We start from the raw sequence: 21,622 nt of genomic DNA on the forward strand, positions 1-21,622 counted from the left end.
CTTTGGAGGCAAGGCCGATGACGCGCTACTCGGAACCATCCGAAACATACCCCGTAAGATTTTCACATGCGAACCGAGTTTCAGATGTTCTGGTATCAATTTGTTTTATTGTGAATTGCGCCATAGATATAAAAAAGACCTACGCAAACGGGTCAATCGAACGATCATGTCACCTACACAGAAAGATTATATATACGCCTACCGGGGACTCTACCGAGCTCTATTACATGCTGTACAATATGCAAAACCAGCGCGATACATGGGAAGAAATATGTTGAGGGACGAGTTTCGCAAGGGAAACCCGAAAACTTTTGATCAAAGACGAATCAGCAATACCATCACATTTTTGAATCTTGCGGCCAAAGAAACTGGCCTTGAGCACAAATTGGTCAAGAATCTATTGAGGGTAAAGTACGAGCGTGGGAATCAGTGGAAAGCGTAAATATCTCTTTAATATGTGGATGTCGATGTTGCGATTCTGATTCTTTCGTAGGCAACTCAGGGAAAGATATCCCATGCAGATACATTTGAGGAAAAACAGCATGACACATTACGACAAAACTATTGAAATGCTCAACGAAAGTATGGGTCTATGTCTACGTTAAGAGCATCACAAGTACCGGGGAGAAAAAGCAATTTATCGACTTCATGGCTTCACGCTTATCATCATCCTAAAGGAGTTTCTAGAACGAACCCCTTTGCGGAATACAGGACGTCTAGCCAAAGTCTAAATCCCAACGCCACTCAACAGGTCAAGGCTGGCTGATGATTGCTGTATCTTGAGACTCGATGATCAAGAGCTATGAATGATACTGGGGGTGTCAACAATGTAATCAAAGCATGGCTCAGCCGGTCGTATGGTAGACGCTGGTCATATCATGACTGTGCCTACACAGCAGTGTTACCGATGGTTGGGGACTGTACTTGGAGATGAAGTCCGCAAGCTAGATGTAAGGGTTGTTGGCAAGGACTTACAGCCTCACAGACTTATCTAATAGCAATAATGTATAACGAATGATATTGATGAGATCATTTCAGATGACTATGATGAACAGCCTGATTGTATCCGAGGTTAAGCACCCGATGCCGCCCTACTTCAGCCGATAGCTAACGAAGTGTTGCGTTTAATAACAACCATGACTCTAACAATGTCATAAGTGCTGCGAATCTGGGTAGGTATACAAATACTTCTCCATACTTCTAAAAGTGGCTGGTGTATGTTCCCCTGTCATCGACGTAGAGACTCTGCACGCCCACGAACGCCCTGGTGGTAGTTTTCGTTTCTCGTGTTTCCTTCCCCTTATCGAAAGGTAATGGTATCACTGCGGGGCTTATCCAAACCCAATGATCCCAATCTCAACTTCCCTTGCTGCAAAGCATTTTAATTTATCACAAAGTACATTCTGGTTCCGTTGCCCTTGGAATCAAATGATACGTCAAGTCAAGTGGGGGTTGATTCTTTGTTCGAAACCAAACAAACGACCATCGTGATAGATTTCCTTTTTTGATATAGCCAACCGCTGTACTCCAACACCTCCTTCGTAGTATCCATTCGGCGATTTTGTTCGTGAGCCCATTCTCGCCGTCATCCACCATCGTGCCCATGAAGAATACTTACCCCCTAGGTAAAAACTCCGTAGATTGTATCTGGATTTGTACGAGTAGTGCGATGTACCTCCCTCTGAGTAGCTGAGTAGCTGAGTAGCTGAGTAGCTGCTCAAAGTGGAGACCGCTTTTAGCGAATTCCTTCCAAAAACATGAGATTGATAAACTGACACTGACTTCTCGAATGAAGAAATGATTTGCGTCAAACCCAAACCAACTTCCAAGCCTACGTAACTTGAATGGAAGTACTTGAGCATCTACAAGTTCTTATTCCTAAGCAAAATAATTGTGACGCCTCTGGTTGGTTCCAGTCCTCCTTTCGCACTACCCGTATCTCCATTCTCCATATATTATATCTCTCTCAACCCCGCCTTCTCACCATAATTCTCTTTCCCCAGACTATCCATCTTCTTTCGGCTGCCACATTTTGCAGGTGAATTCTTCCGCTCGATTTTGTAATCGACAGAAGACTCATGGACGATCATTGGCATTCGCCCTTATCGCGATCGCGTTGAGGACTCTGGTCGATTGACCACTGTCTTCCAGCGCTCGCTACGAACAATACCTTCCATTATGCCTGTTAAGCCTGGTCAACATGATATGATCAACCAACAACAACTACTACTTCTTCACCAAGAAAGATCGAAGGCGCAGAAGAAATGGCTGAAGCAATACCGAACAGAAGTTGCTGCGTCAGTCAGCAGCATCTGTTCTACTTTCTGCGCAGTAAGTTTCTCCGTGCCATGTGTTCTATGCAACTGCTGATCACTTGTAGTTTCCATTGGACTCAGTAAAAACGCGAATGCAAACATACAAATATAACAACTTTACGGATTGTGTCCGACGCACATATCAAACGGAGAAATTACGAGGATTCTTTCGTGGTGTTGCGGCACCTTTAGCTTCAGTAACTCTGGTCCGAACAATATCTTTCTCGGTCTATCAGCGTTCGAAGTACACCTATTCAGCTTGGTTCAAGAGAAATTTTGACGTCGACCCATTGGTACATATTAATACATTTGGAACATATCCTACCCTTGCAACTGTTGCTTGTTTTGGCGCTGCTGGCGCCACAGCTGGATCGTTCATAACGCTTGTAGCTTGTGGGTGGATTGACTCAGTTGATTACTATTTTTTCAAAATCTGACAATCTTTAGGTCCCTTCGAGTTGACGAAGCTTAGTGCTCAAGTATCGGTATTGATGGCTACTAAACGGCAAACGAGTCTTTCTGATCCTGTCAGAAATTCGCCGATGCAGAATGCGACTGCAGCAAGCTATAAAGACAAGGGAACATTTAAAACCGCTATGAACATTGTCAAGAATCGGGGAGTGTCAGGACTTTATTCTGGATTTAACCTTCACCTTCGTGAGACAACTCTCCAATCCAAGATTGCTGCCACAAACTAACCTCGTCGTATGCAGTTCGGGACACACTAGGAACTGCTATTTACTTCATGACTTACGAGAGTTGTAAGCAACTCTTGACTACATATACAGGGTCTAAAGGCTCAACGAGTCCCTTTGCTGTTGTTGTCGCTGGCGGTTTCTGTGGCGTAGCGAGCTGGGCTTTGATTGTGCGTGAAAGAAACATATTCTTGTGGTGTTAGCCAAGCAACTAACGATGGATAGTACCCAATCGACTCTGCTAAAAGCATTTACCAACGGAATTGTCTCACTTGCTGCAAAGGCGAGACAGTTCAAAAGGCACCAAAAATTAGATTTTTCGACAAGAAAATGTACCGAGGCTTGGGTGTATCCATGGGCAGATCCTGCGTTGTAAACTCAATTTTCTTCTCGGTATTTGAATGTAAGTGAATTTTATCGACTCGATATGTACACGACTAATAAGGTGTAGTCATCAAGAAAAATGTAAATGCAATTCCAGATTGATGGAGCATCTGGAGATGGAGGTACAGGTTTTGTAAATATCCTTTTTTTGTATGGCAATTTGGCGATGCACAAGCATTAAGGAAATGGAGTTTTAAGGGAGCATATAGGCTAAGGTCAAGTCTGCATGGAATAAGGAGAATTATCCGAACTTTAAGTTTGATATGAAGACACTCGAAACGAGCCAGGTTTGTTAAATAAATGGATGACAATAGTAGGAGACTGAATGAAGGTTATGCATTCGCCGAGTCTTAGGCTGGTAGTTGATAATGAATATAAACAATTTTTCTTGAAACTATAGCTAGATGGAAAGACATGTACATTTGAATCGTTCACAATTTCAGTTATTTACCTTAAGTGGGGGTCGATCTTTGTGCAAAGAGTTATCTAACTTCTCTACCATCTGCAGCAACTCCTCTGCCCTTCTTCCCCCTGTTTCGCTTGCCGAATGCCTGTGCTGTATCTCTTATTCTACCATTTCTTACATTGGTCTCGTTCAGGAGTATACGCATCGCATCGTTGAATCCAGTGTGCGTAACGTTAGATGCGCAAAATTGGTTTGCACATGTATCAATGTTCAAATGCTCAGCGGGAGTTGCGTTGTTCCATATTTGTCATACTAGGCTGGAAGAAACACATGAGACACTCCCCTTCTTGTATGCTGTCAGTTGATCGGTGGTGGCCACTGGTGGGTAGATGGGTGGATGTTTGTAGGTATGTATAGTAATGGGGAATGCGGAGGGGGTCAGTAGATAGATAGATGGAGTCGTGAAACTGTTAATCTTCAGACATGCATAAGCTTTCGCGGTGTACGCTCATAATGACTCCTGGTATTGGCGAGAGATAGAATGGAGAGGCTTTCAGGTGTTGGATGATTTCGATGAAAGTCTTATTCGGTGAGTTATCCAGCGCGTTCATGGCATTTGCATTAAGTTGTCCCACAGGATCTCGTTTTAGCTTTCGAAATTCGAAAAGCGGTCAGCTTTTCATACTTTTGTAGTGCGATGAGTAGATAAGTTGATAGATAAGTATAGGAGTTCTGGCTAGGTTTAATGTGGGAGCTAAGGTGAAGAACTACTGTCTTGTCTGCTGCAAATATGTCCTTGAAATTCTTGGGCTGATTTGTGGTCTTGTGGACTGGGTGTCTTGCTACATAGTAGGCCCGGATGTTAAATAGTGGAAGAGATTAGAGAAAGTGGGGATCTAAGTACAGGAAAACCTGGCACCGAATATTGAGCTCCATTAGAATGGTATAAATGGGCACTTGAAAGATGAGAGCGAATCTAGGCTGCTTTGTGCACTTCCTCTGTTTCATGGATTGTTGGAGACAGGACATGGCATGTTGCTAAGTGAAAAAGTATGCATACATTAGCAAGAACCGGGTGGATGGGGAATGGGAACGGATATACTGAAGCTAGACTGTTGAGTTTTGAGTGTGTTGCCTGAAAATTTTACAAAGGGGCAAGAGTTTACGCCGGATATTATCATGGTAGGGGTTGTATGTTACAGGTACCAGACGTTCGTTCAGTACTGCATCATCCTAGCCCACAGAAGGACTATGAAATTGCAGAAGAAGTAATTCCATTACAAAAGTTGAAGACATGGGGGGAGGGGGTTCCCGTCTCGCATGGTCCGTAGCGAGTGACAGAATCTAAAATAGACATTGTCACTAGGTACCAAAAGGAAATTTCCAGTGTACGAAGTCTTCTATCACGTGTTCTCTTACACGAAATTGCTCTATCCTACGAAGTTGCCTTCAAGTTCTACAGCAAAGGCAGATTTATGCTTGCGGTTGACCATTCATGAAACACAATTGTTAAAATCTTGGAGAGCCCCATGCCAACAAATTACGCTTCAATTTCTCAGTTGAAACTAGCTGTATTTAGCCCTTCGCATACGTCGAAACCCTCTGATGGGAACGCGTAGCATTCAATGACGGATCGAAGCAGCCCGATCTAGACCTGCCATCCTAGTTGTATCGTACCACATTCATCTGTTGCCTCTTAATGTCGATTTATCACAGGATGATGAGAAACACTCGAGGGCAGAGCAAAATGAAGGGCGTCAGCCTCTATCACAGTTCTTAGTTACAAGGTTTACCCGGCTGTGGGAATACATACTAATGCGAATACATATCGGTGAGATGCTTCGCAACCAGATCTTACATTAACTGCAGAAGCTCAATACGTAGTTCAAACAAAACACTTTCATCAAGGGATATGTTGGGAGGACACTTAAACTACCAACAATATCTGCTACATGAAAGACAATGGATAGCAAGGCTTGAATCCACACTCGTGAAGAAGCTGACTTTGGAATACACGAGTACTGTTTTGGATACTTCTTATAAGCATGCTTTGCTCAGCATATCTGCGGCATTACTCATACAAGCTACGTATGAATTCTTGTGGCTCCTTCCAAGTTGAGCAAGAGGTGCAGCGAGATTGACATCGCGAACAAAGTTGAAATAACTCTAGTAAGGCTGGTTCACACTTTTTGTAACACTATTCGGGGAGGGAGAAGAACATTCATTAATGCTGACTGAGATGTTGTGTTGGATCGTTCACCTTCCATGTACCGATAAATACACTGTCGTGATAATATCAAGACAATTTTATCAAAATATCAAAATATTCACGCCCATATACGGCAGAGGTAAATAGCCGATGTAATTGTCGTGTCAAATCAACCTCAATTGCCCCGCGGCAAGATTCTACGGGACCTGCCATTCGCTTCACACGCGCGCTAAGATTACGATTACCTACTGTACGCTGCCCACCTCGAGAACCTTTTGCTCTTTCCCCAAAGTTTGCGACACATAAGACTTTCATTCTTCCATCTCAATCATTTTCATTGAAGCAACACGCAAACAACTCTTTCCATTTTCTAACACCAGAACACTGGATGTATTGTTGGGACGTATCGTGATTCTCTACCTTCTTATCAGCCTAGCATAAGCTGCTAATTTTACTTTGAGAGAGTTGTTATCGTGCCTTTTAATCAGCGCTTCTGCGCACTAATCTCTTTCTTTCAATAGGTCATAAGATTCTTATGGTAAGTCGAGGATAGTACTCGATATGGTGGGTAAAAGAAGAAAAGCCCTCCTGGCAAAAGGAGTCCGCAAAAATCCGAAAGCGGAAGCTGCCCAAGAAGCTTCAAAAGCCAAAAAGGGTCAAAAGAGTCTATCGGCTCGAGCTGGTAAGGAAGACCGCCGTGCTAAAAAACTGGAACGTCGGAAGAAAGACAAGAAGTCTTATACTGCACAAGATTGGGCAGAGCCTGCTCCAGATCATTTGATTGCCAAGTTAGATCTTCCCAAGCATAGTTCTAAGTATCAATCATATTTCGAATTTGCGGAGAACACAGAAAAGAAGAAGAAGTTGGAGTTTCAGGTATTTAGTTTTGCATTGTGTTTTTACCATATTGACTTACGATCAGGTCACAAATGATCCCAATCCTCCACCAGGATTCGCCTACGTCCCCATTGGGGATCCAACTTTGACAAATGCCTGCAAAGAATTATCGCGAGAACAGAATGCTATGATCTTTATTGTTTCGGTAAGATTGACTGACAAGCCTATTTGTGTTGAACGCAAAACTACATCTACTGACTCCATATCTTCTACAGCGCTCGAAAGAAGACAACTCGAAAATTTCTGAGCATGTATTTCGAACCGGATATCACTTTCGAGAAGTCATCGTGGACGAAGCACGCAAAGTTGTCGGCGACACCGTTATTTCGAACACGACCCATGGATTGATTGAACCAATACCAGAATCCCAAGACGAGATAAACAAACAGGCGGACGCTGCAATACGCGATCTTTTTCCAAGAATCCCTAACACTGATAGACAGAGGATTATTGAGCATGCCTTTCAAAAGGGTATCAAATTTCATGGAGAACCTACGGTTGGCTTACAAGCCGACCTTCCCTTGGCACGTCGAGTTCAGCTCGCTGTTCTTGCTCACATTCGTCATACACACACTAGATATGACAAACTACTCAAGGAAACAAGTTGGATAAACGCACGAAAGGTAGTTGAGCCTGTGTGTTTAGATGTCCTTGTCAAATGGCGAGGAGACGAGGAAACTGGGCGTGATCAAATGGATGAGATCCTACGAGAAGTTGTCATTATTACTGATTCCGACGACTCTGATGACGACTCTGATGAAGACGATGATTCAGATGAATCCTCAGAAGAGGGAGAGACACTCATTGACTCTACTGTTCTGGCCCTTGAGGATGGCTCACAGAGGCGGCAACCTTTGGGGACCGAGCAAAATTCTCACGCGAATATTGCTGGCCCCTCAGACTCTATTTATTCTCATGCACAATCTAGAGCAAGGCAAAATGAAGGACTAAGAAGACCTCAACCTCGCTTCAAGCGATACCAAGCTGCATGGGATGAAGCTGTCAATCGAGGTCAAAATAATGCTCTTGAATCTAACGGACGAAGTACACAAGGATATGAGGCAAGTATGAGACCCACCCAGCCTAACGATGCACCAAATTACCAAGAAATTCCTCGACGACAAGCACCTATCGCTACATCACGTCCTCATACGGAATTTGAGTATCTCTATCGCGACGCAGAACCTCAGCATAGTGTTCCGCCTGAACAACAAGTAGGTCCAGCTTGGAGGATAGAGATAGAAGAAAGCTTCATGACTAATATTTACAGATTCGCCATTACTACCAGCAGGAGCGGGCACCTTCAAGGACGTTGCTTCGCAGAAATGAGGTAACAGTTAGACCCCTGCATGACCGCCCAGTTTTTCAACCTCCACAGTTTGAAACTGCCCCACAAGTGAGCAGAGAGCCGAGATCCCAAGGAGTTGTCAGAGGTTCCCCAACTAGGTCAGGATTCCAAGACTTGCTTGCTTTATCCATTGAAACCCAAAATGATAGTATAAATGTTTCACCTCGCTTGGACCGAGGTACTGTTCGCGATTTGGGCCATCAAGAGTCGTATCCAAGACACGTGGTTGAAGGGAGTAGATTGACACCTAGGCCCCGAGAAGTCATTCTCATTGATGATGATGACAATGATGATAGCCCATATTCTAAACGCCGTCGTGTGATTGAAGATGGTTATGGGCGATTTAGACCTTATCCTTCTAGGGTGCAGAATGCCCATGCCACCCCAAATCTCCCTTGCGTGGATGCCGATAGGCGTTCCGTTGCATTACCCAGATACAATGAAGGTTTGTCACAAAACTTGCCACTAGCATCTTCACGACCTATACTTTCAGAACGAGTGCCTATTTATGATGCGCCTGATTCAAGACCATATGAAATGCATTCAAGCCTATCCAGGCGAGAAGATGAGAGGCTCTCTTACCAGCAACCTGTGTCTTACTCGAGACGAGAGATGGCTGCGCCACGTCCTTATTTGACCAACTCTGATGAGACTTACAATCCTCAGCGAGTGGCTAATGATAGTATGAGAGTCGCTAAGCGTGATCAATTTGTACGAAGAGAACAAGTTGAACCTAGTCAGAGGTATTATCTCCAAAGACCAGCGTCACCTGATATGCATGATCCCAGAAGAATTTCTCATCCTCAAATTGTGGATGGTCCTGCAGACCAAGCTTTTATTCAACGTTTCTCTCAATCTGGACTTGAACCCCCCCCATCTCGGCCACAAGATGGTCCTGTTTCTTATCAGAGATTTGCTCCAAGCATTCATCGTCAAGGCGAGTCGCAAGATCAAGCAGCTAGGCCATTCACAGTCATGCGTCCTGTTCAATCAAGATCTCCAGTACGATATTTAGATAGGGTAGAGTGAGTGGGCTCGAATAAGCAAGAGTGACATAGGAATTGCTAACTTTCTTTACCTTAGAAGATCTGGTGATAGATCTGGTCCACCAGTATACTACGAGAGACGTGATCCATATGCTATTGAGCGGCAATTACCTAATACCATGCGAGTTTCGGTGCCGCCAGACCCTCGTTTTCCGACATATCCTCGGGTTATGCAACCTCAGCGTCAAGTCATTGTTCTGGAATAGCTTTAGAGTAATTCTCGAGAGATGAGGTGTGTCGACGGAGGGACAGTCGAGCGTTTGAGGCTCCTGTAACTTGTTTCTGTAATTAGGATTGACATGCATCTTGCATTGGGAGCAACTGGCGCACGGTTCATTTATTCATCGGTGTATAATAGGTTTTGTTTCTGGACGAAAGGTGTACATGGCGCCATTGTTTTGCACCGCTGGCTGCGTTGGGTTTACCTGCATGAGCGTGGAGCATGGAACTCGAGTTAAGGGACAAAAGTTAATTGCATTAGAAAGGCGTCACAGAGTGGCAGATGGAAAGTCTGTTTTTGAACTTGGTGGCAACGCCGAGTTGTTTCAGGAAAGCCTGTGTTAATTGGTATCAATGTTCATGCCCTAAGGGATGAGTACAATCTATAATATATATACACACAACCGCAATTGTATGACTTTCTTCTCAGTCAGTCCCCAGTAATCACTGACTCCATATATGCATCTGATGATTTCAAAGAGAGTGAAAGTATGATTCGGGTATCCAACCAATGCTCACATAACTCCTTTAAATGCCCAACAATAAAATATAACTCCTATGCTAACATTGCAACTCGTTGTTCATCGCGCTCACGTTGTCTTGCTTTTGCCCTATCTTTACTCGACAGTTCCGATCTCGGCACATCAGGCAAGGAATCTTTCAATGGCAATCCCGCAGTAGGGACCTCAGGTAGCGGAACACCTGTAACTTCTGCTTCTAGAGCAGCCAGTTCATCCTCTACTTCATCTTCGTCCTGGTTTGACATCATTCCTCCCAACATATCGCTCACCTCCTAGAATTCGAGTCAGTAAAGTGGTCACTGATCACACGAAATAGTGCTTGCCTGTTGATAAGCAATTGCATCCGCCGTCTCTCCCATCAACTTCTCCACATGATCCAATCCTCCCATCTCCTTATGTATCTGGTTCAGCACATTTGTACCTTGTTGTAAACCATATACAACATCCTTTTGTACCAGCGCAAACTCCACACTACTAGTCAGTTTCTCCAGTTGCTCGAGTTGCGCATCCGTCTTTGCCAGCAATGATTCTTGATATTTTTTCCGTCGCAAAGCTAGGAGAGCTCGTTTCTTATCTCCTTTCGCCAACATTTCTTTTGCGATAGCGGTTTCGCGGTCGGTGAGTACAGTTATACGCCGTTGATATTGGTGGAGCTTGTCCCGCTGGTTCTTCATGTCCAGGATAGCTCTGGAGTCAATGAATTAGTGGATTCGAACGTGGAGAATGAGTGAAGAGCTCATACTTATCCTGAGCGGATATCTTGTGAGTACTGGGTGTATTCCCCATTGTTGATTTGTTGAAACTACTTGCTCACTGCTAGAGAGACGCATTCCGTGGTATCTTGCTCTGGGGCTTGAATGCTTGGAAACGGCGTCATGGCGCTCGGCGCTGATAAGCGATAAGAATTATTCCGCGCGGGACTTACCGCTTTTGGGAGAGGTCAACATTTTTTTTATTTTCTGACGTTCATGCAACTTGGGAATTCGAATATCTTGGAGTGCACTTTACTCGAGGTTATTTGGAAGGTTCACTATGATTTCTAGAGGTGGAAGGCCCACTTTGAGTCAAGGACTAGACAAGGAGGTATGGATTGCTCACGGCGCAAACATGAACTTGAGTTGCACCTTGTTTACTAAAAGTTTGTGCAGATATATCAAATTGTAAGGAAATTGGCAGATGAACAGGCACAGAGTCAGAAGGGACCAAAGCGTCTCACAATCTCTATTGTCTATGATAGTATCAAAAATTCGAATTCAAGTCTAAAAAGAAGATCAAAGAAACTGCTGGAAGATTCAATTGATAGAGTGCTGTTGGTGTTGAAGGAAGAACAAGATGACAGTGATTCAGTAGATGGGGATTTTGAAGGATTGGAGGAGGCGGCACCACCGTTAAAAGTATATCAGCCGTAAGCTGTTAAAGGGATATGCTGACTTGTCTTTCAGGAACATAACATAATGAATAGAAGTATCACCAAAGGTTGGGGGAAACCAGCAACATTACCTACAATGAACTCTTTGAATGGTACGCCTTCTGCGAGTGGGGCTACTACACCTATGGCTCAACTTCAAACCAACCCTCTCGGTAATGGGGAAGTTGAATCACCAATGAAGTCAGATCGACAAGCAAATGGGGAGCCAAAATCGAAACGCCGGAAAGCAGAACGGGAAGTTAAAAAGGATGCGGATAGAGCACCGCCGACGGACATCTCGCTGGAGAATCTTGGAGGAGTGGATAATGTCATTGAGGAGTTGAACGAGCTTGTGGCTATGCCAATGTTATACCCGGAAACATATATAAGGACGGGAATTCAACCACCCCGAGGTGTTTTACTCCATGGACCACCTGGTTGTGGTAAAACGATGATCGCAAACGCTTTTGCTGCAGAAATAGGAGTGTCATTCATACCAATATCTGCACCATCTTTAGTGGCTGGTATGTCTGGAGAATCAGAAAAGAAAATTAGGGATGTTTTCGACGAGGCAAAACGTATGGCACCATGTCTTGTTTTCATCGATGAGATTGATGTTATCATGGGGAAACGTGAGAGTGCTCAGAGGGAGATGGAAAAACGAATCGTTGCTCAAATGCTCACATCCATGGATGATATGGCTTTAGAGAAAACTGGCGGTAAACCTGTCATTATAATTGCTGCTACGAACCGGCCTGACAGTCTCGACCCGGCTCTTCGAAGAGCGGGTCGTTTCAATAAGGAAATTAATTTGGGAGTTCCAAACGAAGCTGCTCGAGAGAAGATTCTTCGTGCTCTTACCCAGAAGCTCGTTTTGACTGATGACTTCAACTTTCATGCTTTGGCAAAGATGACTCCTGGATTTGTGGGTGCTGATTTAAATGATGTTGTGTCTGTTGCAGGTACAGAAGCGATGAAGCGTATGATGGAAGCTTTGAAACAACGCACTGCCTCAACCATGGAGCTTGATACTCCATTACCAAGTGCTACATCTATGGAGCTTGACACTCCTATATTGAAAGATAGCACCTCCGAAGCTCTTCTTGTTTTAAGGTCTCTCGTCGCAAATGCTGGAGGCTCAGCTCCCGACGGTGATTTTTCTATCAAATATACCGATTTCCTTGCAGCTATACCCAAAGTTCAACCATCGGCCAAACGAGAGGGGTTTGCAACGATTCCAGATACAACATGGGCTCATGTTGGTGCTTTACACGAAGTACGAGAGCAACTCGAAATGGCAATTGTCGAACCAATCAAACGACCAGAATCTTTTGCTCGAGTTGGTATTACCGCCCCAACAGGAGTATTACTTTGGGGGCCACCTGGATGTGGTAAAACCCTTCTTGCTAAGGCTGTCGCCAACGAATCTAAGGCCAATTTTATTTCCATTAAAGGTCCTGAACTTCTCAACAAATATGTTGGAGAGTCTGAGAGAGCTGTTAGACAAGTTTTTGAGCGCGCTAGATCATCCGTACCATGTATTCTCTTCTTTGATGAATTGGATGCATTGGTTCCTAAGCGTGAAGACTCTTTGTCCGAAGCTAGTAGCAAAGTCGTCAATACCCTCCTCACTGAACTTGATGGTCTAAGCAATAGAGCCGGTATCTACGTTGTAGGCGCGACCAATCGACCTGACATGATTGATCCCGCTATGCTCCGTCCAGGTCGTCTCGGAACATCGGTTTTCGTTGATCTTCCAACACCTGATGAACGTGTGGAAATTCTCAAGGCACTTTATAGAAAAGCACTGCCACTTGCTAGCGCACAAGAAGTTGAGGCACTAGGCCCAGTAGCGAGAGATGAGAGGTGCAATGGCTACAGTGGAGCGGATTTGGGTAACTTACATCAAGCTGCTGCGGTGGCAGCGTTGAAGAGGGAGATGAGCATGGTAGCACAGGGACAGGCGACCATGGAAGACGAATTGAAGATTGGAGGGGCGGACTGGGAGGTTGCTTTGGGTAAGATCAAGGCGAGTGTTAAGGACGCGGGGAAATACAGGAGGTTGAGGGATAGGGGGATGTAAAGCATGAATGACCCATTCAATATTCAAGTTAAGAATCACAAATCGTGTATTCTATTGCTCTTAGGCCATTGGATATGTTCATACTTATAATAATACTGTGAATTGCATTACCTTGTAGCACTTTCCTTTTCTCTTCTTAATTCTTGTTTCACTAACGAAGTTTGAAATTACCATATCTTGGTGGCGAATACAATATCATGTGTAGGCATTTGCTCCCGGTGAGCTCGTATCATCCCAAAGACTTTTGCATGTGGCCTGTGCCAGTGTGCCCACCACCTCACGTCGCATCAACTGAGTTTCTAGAAACACTACAACGTTGGAATCATTCACATCATTTTTCAATACGCTACACTTCAATCCCATCTTTTACGTTTGCATTGTCTACTACTAATTCTAATGCCATAATCTTCAACTTTCCAAACCAACTGTTCGAAATCTCGCTGCTTCATCCATGTGCATGGAAATTCTATTCTTTGACCTTACTCCACCACCAAACGAGCCCCTCCAATACGGAGTACCAAAATCCCGCCTCCCTAATCTTCTACGCTCCGTTGCTCAAGACCTGTCTGACCTTCCAACTGAAAGTTGTCCTACATTATTAGTTACTGCTACCAAAATCCCTACGAATAGGATTCTCATCAAATATGTCCACGCCCGTCATAACCACTACTACCACCACTACTCTCACTACCACTACCACTACCAGTCCTCCTCCATCTCTTCCCGCAAACTTCACATTCGCTCCGTCGACTTTGTATATTCTCCTTGCGGATATAGGTCATGAGTCGCTTTGTAAGTTCTATTCTATTCCACTCATCTGATTTCGTACCTTTTTGTCATTCAAATCGTTTTGGCAAACGAACGCTGGTTAGGAATAGGAAGCTTTGGTTGTAATTCCCCGTTTGTTTGCTGCACAAGTGGAATCGATGCACTCAGATTATTCAATGCCAAAGTTCAAAAAAAACTGGATTTTTGTTAATTGATATATACAAATACTTACCTCTAAATACCACACTCTAGTCCACTGGGGATACCTCCTCACCTCTGCTCCTCCCCCCGCAACCCGTACCCCTTTTCTCGCTCCCGTGACCGGAACCATTTGTACGTATATCTTTCTTCCCTGCTCTCCTCGAGCTCTCATCCTCTCCCCAACTCACACCAAACCCAGTCCACATAACCAACATGACCGGTCCCTGGCTCTACCAATCCCCTACATTCCCTCTCGCGCACCTCCTGAAATTCATCCCCTCCCTCCTCTTCATCCTCAAAATATGCTCCATAGATGCGATTCTGCACCCCGCGCTCTCAGAACGTTTGGGGATATTAGGTCTCCAAGCACAGCTCAAAAGCATGGAATCCAGTATCTCTCCACCATCTGATTCCCAACCAGAGACAGAAGATGGCCAAAGAGAAGGAAATGAAAAACTTTCGCAAGGGGAAGAGGAAAAAGAAGAAATGGTATCTTCAGAATCAGAGATCACAGGTAGAACATGGATTAAATCTACACTGTGTGTTCTAGATGAAGAGGGGTATATTTCTTTTCCCGAAACCTCGCATCGGCTCAGTTCAAAGACGGTGGTAGATAGTATTGAAGCGGAGGCGGTGGCGGGAGCGGGTTGGAATAGGATGAGGGGGACGGTGGGCTGGGATCGAAGTGTGTGGGTTGGGGAGTAGAGTGCTGGATGGGGCGGATAGGATTCACAAGATACATGAGATGAACGTGGTTTCAGTCACTGGTGAGATGTTGGATAATCTTGAGTGTAATAATGTTGGATCTTCCAGCGAAGCATGTCGCTGTCATTTTTATACTCTAATATGGGTTTGTACATTTCATATGTCCAGGTTTCCACTCCCACAATTTCTTACAAACTTCGAATGCCATGTAGTAAAACAAGTACAAATCAAGTTGAGTTTACTCTCCATACTGTTCCATTCCATTCAAGGCCTATTTACAAAATACAGTGTGGGTAACATTTAAAGACAAAACTTCTCCTATCAACTATGTTTTCAACTCCCCATCATCCATCCATCCATCCATCACTCCATATATCCATGTATCCATCTAGTCCTAAAAAAACAATCTCCAAACCACCTTGAACTCATCATACCCCTATCAAATAAAACACATCCTAGTGAAAGAAGTAAAATCATTTTTCCCAATTGTGCATTCAGAACGTCGACCAAATTTAAAAGGCCTCCAACCCTCTCCCTTTCCTTCTTCCCCTTACAATATGGGACTAGAGCAATAGTTATGCTCAGTGTGGTATCTAAAATCAAAAATGAAGCAAGCGCAAACCCAACCCTCCAAATATGTATTGACATTGAATAGATAACTCCATTTCAATATGTAAAAAGCCTCGGATGAGACTCGAATAAGAGATTTAGGTGTCCTATCTCACAGACTGAATAATTAACAAGCTCGGGAGGTGAGAAATATCATATATCTTGTTCGCTGTGATGAAGAGCGACGATGCATTACGTCGTACAATAAATGTCTAAATTATTAAAACCCGGCAGTGCTCTTCTTTCGTCGACCGAAGAATCGACTTGCGAATGAACTCTCCTCCTTTGCGTGAACGAAAGGTTTAGGTTCTATCGATGGAGGTGGTTCCGAGTTTCGTAAAAAGTCTGCGAGATCGCTAGTTTGAGATCTGAACTTGATCGGAGCAGGCTCGCGACTTTCGTAAGGCTTGCGGACATTTGAACTCGAGGTTGCTCCTGAAGTTTCGGTTTGTCGAGAATGACTTCCCTGGCTACTGCCAAGAACAGGGGGAGCGTTGAATTGAGGATTCATTGGCGCAAGAGGCGTATGTTTTGTGGGTGCCGTGCGGGAGTTTGCAGAATGTGATGTTTTGGGTGGCTGAGCATTAGAAGTTGAGCCACTACGAGTGAAACGTGAAGAAAAGCTGGCCTTCTTCTTAGGTGGCTTAGGGGGTTCAGTGAAAACAGAAGTCATCTTGGGCGAAGGTGGTGGAGGTACATTGCGGAGGAAGTCGGCCAAAGATTCTTCTTTGATGGGTGCCGGCCTGGAGGAAGGCTCAAATTCGTCATCGTCTTCCTCATCACTAAAATCGATGGCATATGGATCCCTAACTCTTCGTGTCTTTCGTTTTGGCATCATGTCTTCATCATCATCAAAATTTATACCACTTTGTGTGGGTATTGGCTTGTTGGCCCTGCTAGCAGCATTCAAGAGTCCGGTTTGCGAAGATACAGAATGGTCTGTGGATGTATAAGTAGAGGCCTGACTGTATCTAGAATCGGGTAGAGATGCATCGATCGCTTTACCACCGGCAAAACTAGACATTTGGTCGGAATCCATGGTTGATCTGAATGGAGCGACAGTTCGTGGTATACGATGACCACCAACCTCATCAGGACCAGCTCTTACAAAGTCAATAAGATCTGTGATAGAATCTTTGCCTACAGTGGCATCGCGAGCCTGTAATTTATTTGGTCTTCCAGATCTACCCGCTGTTGATGCTGAGCGTGTGGGAAGGGTGGCAACGGGACCCACACGGGGAATTGAGCTGCTGACGTTTCTCGGCGTTCCATTGGTTCCCTTGTGAAAAGTACTGCCAGTTATTGGTCGCGAAATCTCACTAGCGGCACTTGAATTCGATCGCGAGTGAATTTCTTCCTTCTTGAAAGGAATTGCAGGACCCGTAGATCGAATAAAATCTGAGAAATCACCCAGTGAATCCCGATCTATTCTTGCATCCCTTGGTTGGACATTGGCACGAACACGACTACTGCTTGTCGAAGGGCGACTAGTGCCTTTCAAAGAAGCAATACTTTTTGAAACCTCACTTGGAGGATTCGAGTGCAATCCAGTATGCTTGCTCACTGATGTTGAATGTGTACGGTTTGTAGAAGGTCGAGGCACAGGGATGGCCGTTAAACTCAATGGAGAATCTGGACTTTCAATAGCTCGCATATTCTGGGGTGTCAACGTGTATTGAATGGTCTCGCCTCCTCGAATTAATTCTTCAAATGATTTAGAATCACCTACACTGCTCATCGCAGAAACGCCGCTTTCTTCCGATACTCGTCTCTGATTCACACGATGAACAGAAGATGAGCTAGAGTTAGATGTATAAGATGGACGATGGGCTTTTTGATGCGTTTCTGATATAGCCTTGCGCGATGATTCTTCGCATTTAGAGCTTGCCGGTGACGTACGGCGCACCGAGGATGAACGTGGGATGTGTTTGAAAGTTTCTGGAGAATTACCCTCTTTCACAATAGGCAAAATTGTCGAATTTTCGTTCACAGGGTGGGTCATTGGACGCGAGACAGACCTTGGAGGTGGTTCAAATGAATTTTTTGCGCCCTGATATGCCGTTTGATTGTCTTGCTCATTTGCTGAAACATTTGAGCTTGAGAACCCATTTGGTGACTTGCTCTGACTAGATTGTTGTCTAGCCGAGCCTTTTATGCTTTCCCGATAATTTTGCGGGGTAGGAGGAGCAGCGAGCACAAATGGTGCCGGCCTAGAAGCGGCTGGCTTAAAGGAAGGGTAGTTTTGAGACGTAGGACTAGGATCCACATCAACACCTTGCATCGCAGCCGCTAGCTCTGACGGTACCGCCGTCAAAGGAGACTCTTCACCAGTCACCTCCCTTTCATCTACTTCTGATATAGAGTCAGTAGTTGTGTTAAGAGGCAGTGAGCTCAAATTGGAGCCAGTTCGACCTAGCGGGGAACTAGTCGAGCTTCTAAGGTGTGGGCTTGTACCTCGAGATGAAAGTTCCGAGACGATCGGTGAATTAATACTATTAGGTCGAGACAGCGAGACCCCTCGGCCTGCAATGAAATCAGTTGCGTCAAACGAGCCTTTGCGTGATCTTGTAGTAGGACTCTTCGCTGCATTAACATCGATCAGGCGCAAGGAATGAATGCTTGGTGATCGGAGACTAGAGCGTGAAGAATAATCTTTGTCATCGGGAGAAATACGACCACCGAAAGAGATACGTGACGAAGTCATGATTTGCGGTTCTTCTTCGACAAATTCATAGTCAGAATCTACGTCTTTACTGGTGTCATCTGAATTCATAGGGCCATTTGTGGGCTCGTGCTTCGAATCGGGCACAGTACTCTCTGTTTTATTTGAAACTTCCTCAATTTCTTCCCCTGTATCTTTTTCTGATTCTGCAGGTGTGATCGTGCCATTTAACACCGGGGCTCCACTTTGCGTCGGGCTGACACAATCCTCCTGGTGCGAATTTGGTTCCTCGGAACCACGAGAGAAAAGTGACGTGACAGTGGATGGATTTGGAGGTGGTAATGAATTTGCACGTTTCCTTGACTTCACAGGGGAAACGGCGAAAATTGGAGTTGGCGGTTGGGAAGAATTGGGTGTGGGAAGATTGTGCGATGCATTCGTGAAAACAACCATACTCTTCGGTCGTCGAGATAATGGCAGCTCTTCCGTTTCTGAAGTCGCATCATCATCTTCATCGTCGCTTTGCGGAGCTAGTCCTGGTACTTCAATTTGCCTAACATCATCCACAGACATTGGTAGAGGAATAATAGCAGCTTGTTCGTAATCGGCCAGTGCGTTCAATGGCTTCTCTTGTGGTTGCTTGTCATCGCTGAGAGGTATGCTAACCGCTTCGGCTGGTGTCAGTACAGGCTGTGATGACTTGTCTACTGCTTCTCTCGAGGGGGGGCGACCCATTGACACTGGACTTTTGGGTAAGCAGATGCGCTTCTTCCAACCTCTCCAAAGTTTTCCTAATCTTCGATCTGATGCGACCTGTTCAATATCAACCTCCTCTACAACTACACGTTCTGCAATATCAGTTTGTCTAATTATGCCATCTCGCTCATCTTCCTCATACTTCGTGCGAAGCCGGGAATACGCTGCTTGTCCTCCCACAATGAGGATTTGTTCGCCCATGAATTCCAAGATGGATGTCAAGAAGATAGCAACAGCTGGAGAAACGATTCCAGATTCATTTTCGCGGCCTCCAAATTCCGAAGATCCATTGAGATGCTCTTGAGCTGTGTATCGATCCTCATCCTCTTCTTCCATATCCCCCAATGATGAATAAACCATACATCTCAATCTCGTGCGCTTCCACACCATTTCGAGATCCCAATCTCGGCTAGATATACCTTCCCTCTCCGATGACAACAATTCATCATCATCACTTCCACCCAAGTATTCCCGAAGCTCGGCATCCGCTCCGCTGACGGCATCACTTGCTAGCCTTGACTTTAAGACCTCAGCAACAGCCGGGCGTAGTGATACCAATGAAGTTGATTTCGAAACCGAGAGAAAATTAAACACAAGTTGGTCAAGAAATGTGTTGACAAGTTTCAGAGCAGCGAGTGATACCAATGCCGTTTCTCCAGAAGGCTCAATGCCATGTTGATCGAGCCAAGCATCCTCTCTGCTATCATGATCATTTGTAACGATTTGTGAAGCTGCTGAAGGCGCAATAAAGACTGGTTCTGGTGAAATTGAGAGAGGTGGAGAGAGTAACCCTGTGTGAGTGCTAGCCGTCGAAGGCTTATCGCTCAAAGCGCTATGTGATCTAGCAAGTCGCGGACTTGGACTCTCCAGTCGTGCAGATTGTTGTGCCAATTGTGAAGTAGACATAATTAATATTCGAACAGACTCGGCTGGTATCCTTGATCCTCCCCCAATTGATCCTCCAAGTTGTTTATTTATGACCAGTAAAAGTATTAGTGGGTGGGAAAGTGGTCAAGGTAGGGCGAGTCGAATGACTGTAGTAGATTGATCAAGTCGAGTGGGACATTGAGACAGTGTGGTCAAATCTAAGCAAGCCCCTGTATCGAGAGCTTTTCGACGTGAATCAGTATAAGCAAAGATATGTTAACAAGACGAAAACATATGATAACATAGATATGTGAATATGTGAATATGTGGATATGTACTGTAAGACTGTGGCAGTTGAGCCAGAAGGGGCTCGTGTAGACAGTCAATGCACCAGGACTGACTCGGAGGTGAGGTGAGGTGAGGTGAGGCAATTCATACACCTCGAATCACATACAGATTGGAAGCTGGAGATTGCAACACGGGAGGATTGTCCAGGAGGAAGAGATACAACATTTGAACCGAAGTAAACAAACTGGGAACGGAAAAGCAAGTGTAGGTATCTCGACGCAACGCCCCAAATTGGATACCCACAAAACGGGAAGAGTGGTGGTGATGAAATGGAACATGGTTTTTTGAGCGTACCTGAGTGATGAAGCAAGATCCAAAGAGAGAGGGATTCGAATGTTCCGAGAAAGGAAACTGCCAATGAGATATTTTGGGGTCCAAAAAGCTATGGGATGGCAAGGTCAATGACAATGACAACGACAATGAGTAAAATGACGGTTATATTAGTTATAAGAGATTAAAGTGTAGCTGGTGAAGTGTGTTGTTGTTTTTGTTTCTGTTGATAATAACCAAGGAGAAACCCTTCATCCCCAAGAGAGAATAAATTGTGTATGGATGATTAAGAGAATCCCGGAAGAGAATTCTAGAGCAGGAGGATTCAAATTCAAAATCGAAATCGAAATCGAATTCAAATTCAAATTGAAATTGAAATTCAAAATCCAAACAGGAATTGAGTTCAGTAAACCAGCTGCACTTTTTTTTTTCTTTCCAGCGAGGAACCAGCGAGGAACCAGCGGGCGGGAGGAACTAGACAAGTCTGGGATCCGTAATTTACCCCTGTCCTCAAAAGTAAAGTGTACTACGGAGTATAAACTAGACCCTGAGTGTTGCTGAGTGTGGTCACTGGTGGCCACTGGTGGCCACTGGTGTGGGAATGTCAAACATTCAGGGGTGCATGCTTTTTCATTTGAGGCGTGGATTCCTGGATACACGGGGGAGCAAGTGTACAGTATCCTGCGTAAGGTGGAGAATAGGAGGAAGGAGTGAACCATGCCACCCACACACACATGGCCTTGGTCCATACATGATGGGACGATTTGTTGCTAGAAAGAAGAAAGTGACAATTACCGAAGTATCGGGTTTTAACTTATATTTGGCAATGGGGAGAGACTTGGTGGAGTCGGTGGAGTAGATGGGTGGAGTGATATAAAGATTGTGCTGCGGAATGGCAGTGGTAA

The 21,622-nt window shown here is 44.7% G+C and overlaps 7 protein-coding genes across 8 annotated transcripts; 5 read left to right on the top strand and 2 right to left on the bottom strand.

The window, feature by feature from the left end:
- The first annotated feature begins 143 nt into the window (after window positions 1-143).
- BCIN_14g02230 (hypothetical protein) lies at window positions 144-1,018 on the top strand. The gene is made up of 2 exons (XM_024697081.1): window positions 144-438; window positions 494-1,018. The coding sequence occupies exons 1-2, from the start codon at window positions 167-169 to the stop codon at window positions 603-605; spliced, it is 384 nt and encodes a 127-aa protein (XP_024552895.1). The 5' UTR covers window positions 144-166; the 3' UTR covers window positions 606-1,018.
- Window positions 1,019-1,829: 811 nt separating this feature from the next.
- Window positions 1,830-3,791, top strand: BCIN_14g02240 (hypothetical protein). The gene is made up of 6 exons (XM_001553093.2): window positions 1,830-2,331; window positions 2,381-2,708; window positions 2,763-2,972; window positions 3,029-3,180; window positions 3,236-3,413; window positions 3,462-3,791. Exons 1-6 carry the CDS (start codon window positions 2,179-2,181, stop codon window positions 3,494-3,496), a joined length of 1,056 nt encoding a protein of 351 aa, XP_001553143.1. The 5' UTR covers window positions 1,830-2,178; the 3' UTR covers window positions 3,497-3,791.
- Window positions 3,792-6,348: 2,557 nt separating this feature from the next.
- Window positions 6,349-9,790, top strand: BCIN_14g02250 (hypothetical protein). Its single transcript, XM_024697082.1, has 5 exons — window positions 6,349-6,885; window positions 6,932-7,051; window positions 7,122-8,120; window positions 8,177-9,279; window positions 9,338-9,790. The coding sequence occupies exons 1-5, from the start codon at window positions 6,571-6,573 to the stop codon at window positions 9,504-9,506; spliced, it is 2,706 nt and encodes a 901-aa protein (XP_024552896.1). The 5' UTR covers window positions 6,349-6,570; the 3' UTR covers window positions 9,507-9,790.
- Window positions 9,791-9,827: 37 nt separating this feature from the next.
- Window positions 9,828-10,857, bottom strand: BCIN_14g02260 (hypothetical protein). The gene is made up of 3 exons (XM_024697083.1): window positions 10,783-10,857; window positions 10,364-10,727; window positions 9,828-10,312 (listed from the first exon to the last, which is right to left on the bottom strand). The coding sequence occupies exons 1-3, from the start codon at window positions 10,824-10,826 to the stop codon at window positions 10,076-10,078; spliced, it is 645 nt and encodes a 214-aa protein (XP_024552897.1). The 5' UTR covers window positions 10,827-10,857; the 3' UTR covers window positions 9,828-10,075.
- A 168-nt stretch (window positions 10,858-11,025) lies between these two features.
- BCIN_14g02270 (hypothetical protein) lies at window positions 11,026-13,632 on the top strand. The gene is made up of 3 exons (XM_024697084.1): window positions 11,026-11,123; window positions 11,189-11,434; window positions 11,483-13,632. The coding sequence occupies exons 1-3, from the start codon at window positions 11,073-11,075 to the stop codon at window positions 13,529-13,531; spliced, it is 2,346 nt and encodes a 781-aa protein (XP_024552898.1). The 5' UTR covers window positions 11,026-11,072; the 3' UTR covers window positions 13,532-13,632.
- A 244-nt stretch (window positions 13,633-13,876) lies between these two features.
- Window positions 13,877-15,446, top strand: BCIN_14g02280 (hypothetical protein). Its single transcript, XM_001553099.2, has 3 exons — window positions 13,877-14,323; window positions 14,552-14,632; window positions 14,700-15,446. Exons 1-3 carry the CDS (start codon window positions 14,176-14,178, stop codon window positions 15,203-15,205), a joined length of 735 nt encoding a protein of 244 aa, XP_001553149.1. The 5' UTR covers window positions 13,877-14,175; the 3' UTR covers window positions 15,206-15,446.
- A 10-nt stretch (window positions 15,447-15,456) lies between these two features.
- Window positions 15,457-21,109, bottom strand: BCIN_14g02290 (hypothetical protein). Of its 2 annotated transcripts, XM_024697086.1 has the most exons (3): window positions 20,742-21,109; window positions 18,269-20,341; window positions 15,457-18,166 (listed from the first exon to the last, which is right to left on the bottom strand). In XM_024697086.1, exons 2-3 carry the CDS (start codon window positions 20,136-20,138, stop codon window positions 16,035-16,037), a joined length of 4,002 nt encoding a protein of 1,333 aa, XP_024552899.1. In that variant the 5' UTR covers window positions 20,139-20,341; window positions 20,742-21,109; the 3' UTR covers window positions 15,457-16,034. The 2 variants fall into 2 exon arrangements, with proteins under 2 accessions (XP_024552899.1, XP_024552900.1); XM_024697085.1 differs by having other exon boundaries at window positions 15,457-20,341.
- Between the last annotated feature and the right edge of the window lie 513 nt (window positions 21,110-21,622).

The sequence above is a fragment of the Botrytis cinerea genome, chromosome 14 (assembly GCF_000143535.2).
Source record: "Botrytis cinerea B05.10 chromosome 14, complete sequence".
NCBI classification, from domain to species: Eukaryota; Fungi; Ascomycota; class Leotiomycetes; order Helotiales; family Sclerotiniaceae; genus Botrytis; species Botrytis cinerea.

Excerpts from the sequence above, each read along its gene's own strand:
- BCIN_14g02230 (XM_024697081.1), top strand. The coding sequence starts at position 167 with ATGTCACCTACACAGAAAGATTATATATACGCCTACCGGGGACTCTAC. Across the intron at positions 439-493 it reads CGTGGGAATCAGTGGAAAGC|GCAACTCAGGGAAAGATATC; the intron begins GTAAATATCTCT and ends ATTCTTTCGTAG.
- BCIN_14g02240 (XM_001553093.2), top strand. The coding sequence starts at position 2,179 with ATGCCTGTTAAGCCTGGTCAACATGATATGATCAACCAACAACAACTA. Across the intron at positions 2,332-2,380 it reads TCTGTTCTACTTTCTGCGCA|TTTCCATTGGACTCAGTAAA; the intron begins GTAAGTTTCTCC and ends GATCACTTGTAG. Across the intron at positions 3,414-3,461 it reads TTTCTTCTCGGTATTTGAAT|TCATCAAGAAAAATGTAAAT; the intron begins GTAAGTGAATTT and ends AATAAGGTGTAG.
- BCIN_14g02250 (XM_024697082.1), top strand. The coding sequence starts at position 6,571 with ATGGTGGGTAAAAGAAGAAAAGCCCTCCTGGCAAAAGGAGTCCGCAAA. Across the intron at positions 6,886-6,931 it reads AGAAGAAGTTGGAGTTTCAG|GTCACAAATGATCCCAATCC; the intron begins GTATTTAGTTTT and ends ACTTACGATCAG. Across the intron at positions 8,121-8,176 it reads GTGTTCCGCCTGAACAACAA|ATTCGCCATTACTACCAGCA; the intron begins GTAGGTCCAGCT and ends TAATATTTACAG.
- BCIN_14g02260 (XM_024697083.1), bottom strand. The coding sequence starts at position 10,826 with ATGGGGAATACACCCAGTACTCACAAGATATCCGCTCAGGATAA. Across the intron at positions 10,728-10,782 it reads AAGATATCCGCTCAGGATAA|AGCTATCCTGGACATGAAGA; the intron begins GTATGAGCTCTT and ends CATTGACTCCAG. Across the intron at positions 10,313-10,363 it reads ATGCAATTGCTTATCAACAG|GAGGTGAGCGATATGTTGGG; the intron begins GCAAGCACTATT and ends CTCGAATTCTAG.
- BCIN_14g02270 (XM_024697084.1), top strand. The coding sequence starts at position 11,073 with ATGATTTCTAGAGGTGGAAGGCCCACTTTGAGTCAAGGACTAGACAAG. Across the intron at positions 11,124-11,188 it reads GTCAAGGACTAGACAAGGAG|ATATATCAAATTGTAAGGAA; the intron begins GTATGGATTGCT and ends AAGTTTGTGCAG. Across the intron at positions 11,435-11,482 it reads AGGCGGCACCACCGTTAAAA|GAACATAACATAATGAATAG; the intron begins GTATATCAGCCG and ends CTTGTCTTTCAG.
- BCIN_14g02280 (XM_001553099.2), top strand. The coding sequence starts at position 14,176 with ATGTCCACGCCCGTCATAACCACTACTACCACCACTACTCTCACTACC. Across the intron at positions 14,324-14,551 it reads TATAGGTCATGAGTCGCTTT|TCCACTGGGGATACCTCCTC; the intron begins GTAAGTTCTATT and ends ACCACACTCTAG. Across the intron at positions 14,633-14,699 it reads TCCCGTGACCGGAACCATTT|TCCACATAACCAACATGACC; the intron begins GTACGTATATCT and ends CACCAAACCCAG.
- BCIN_14g02290 (XM_024697085.1), bottom strand. The coding sequence starts at position 20,138 with ATGTCTACTTCACAATTGGCACAACAATCTGCACGACTGGAGAGTCCA.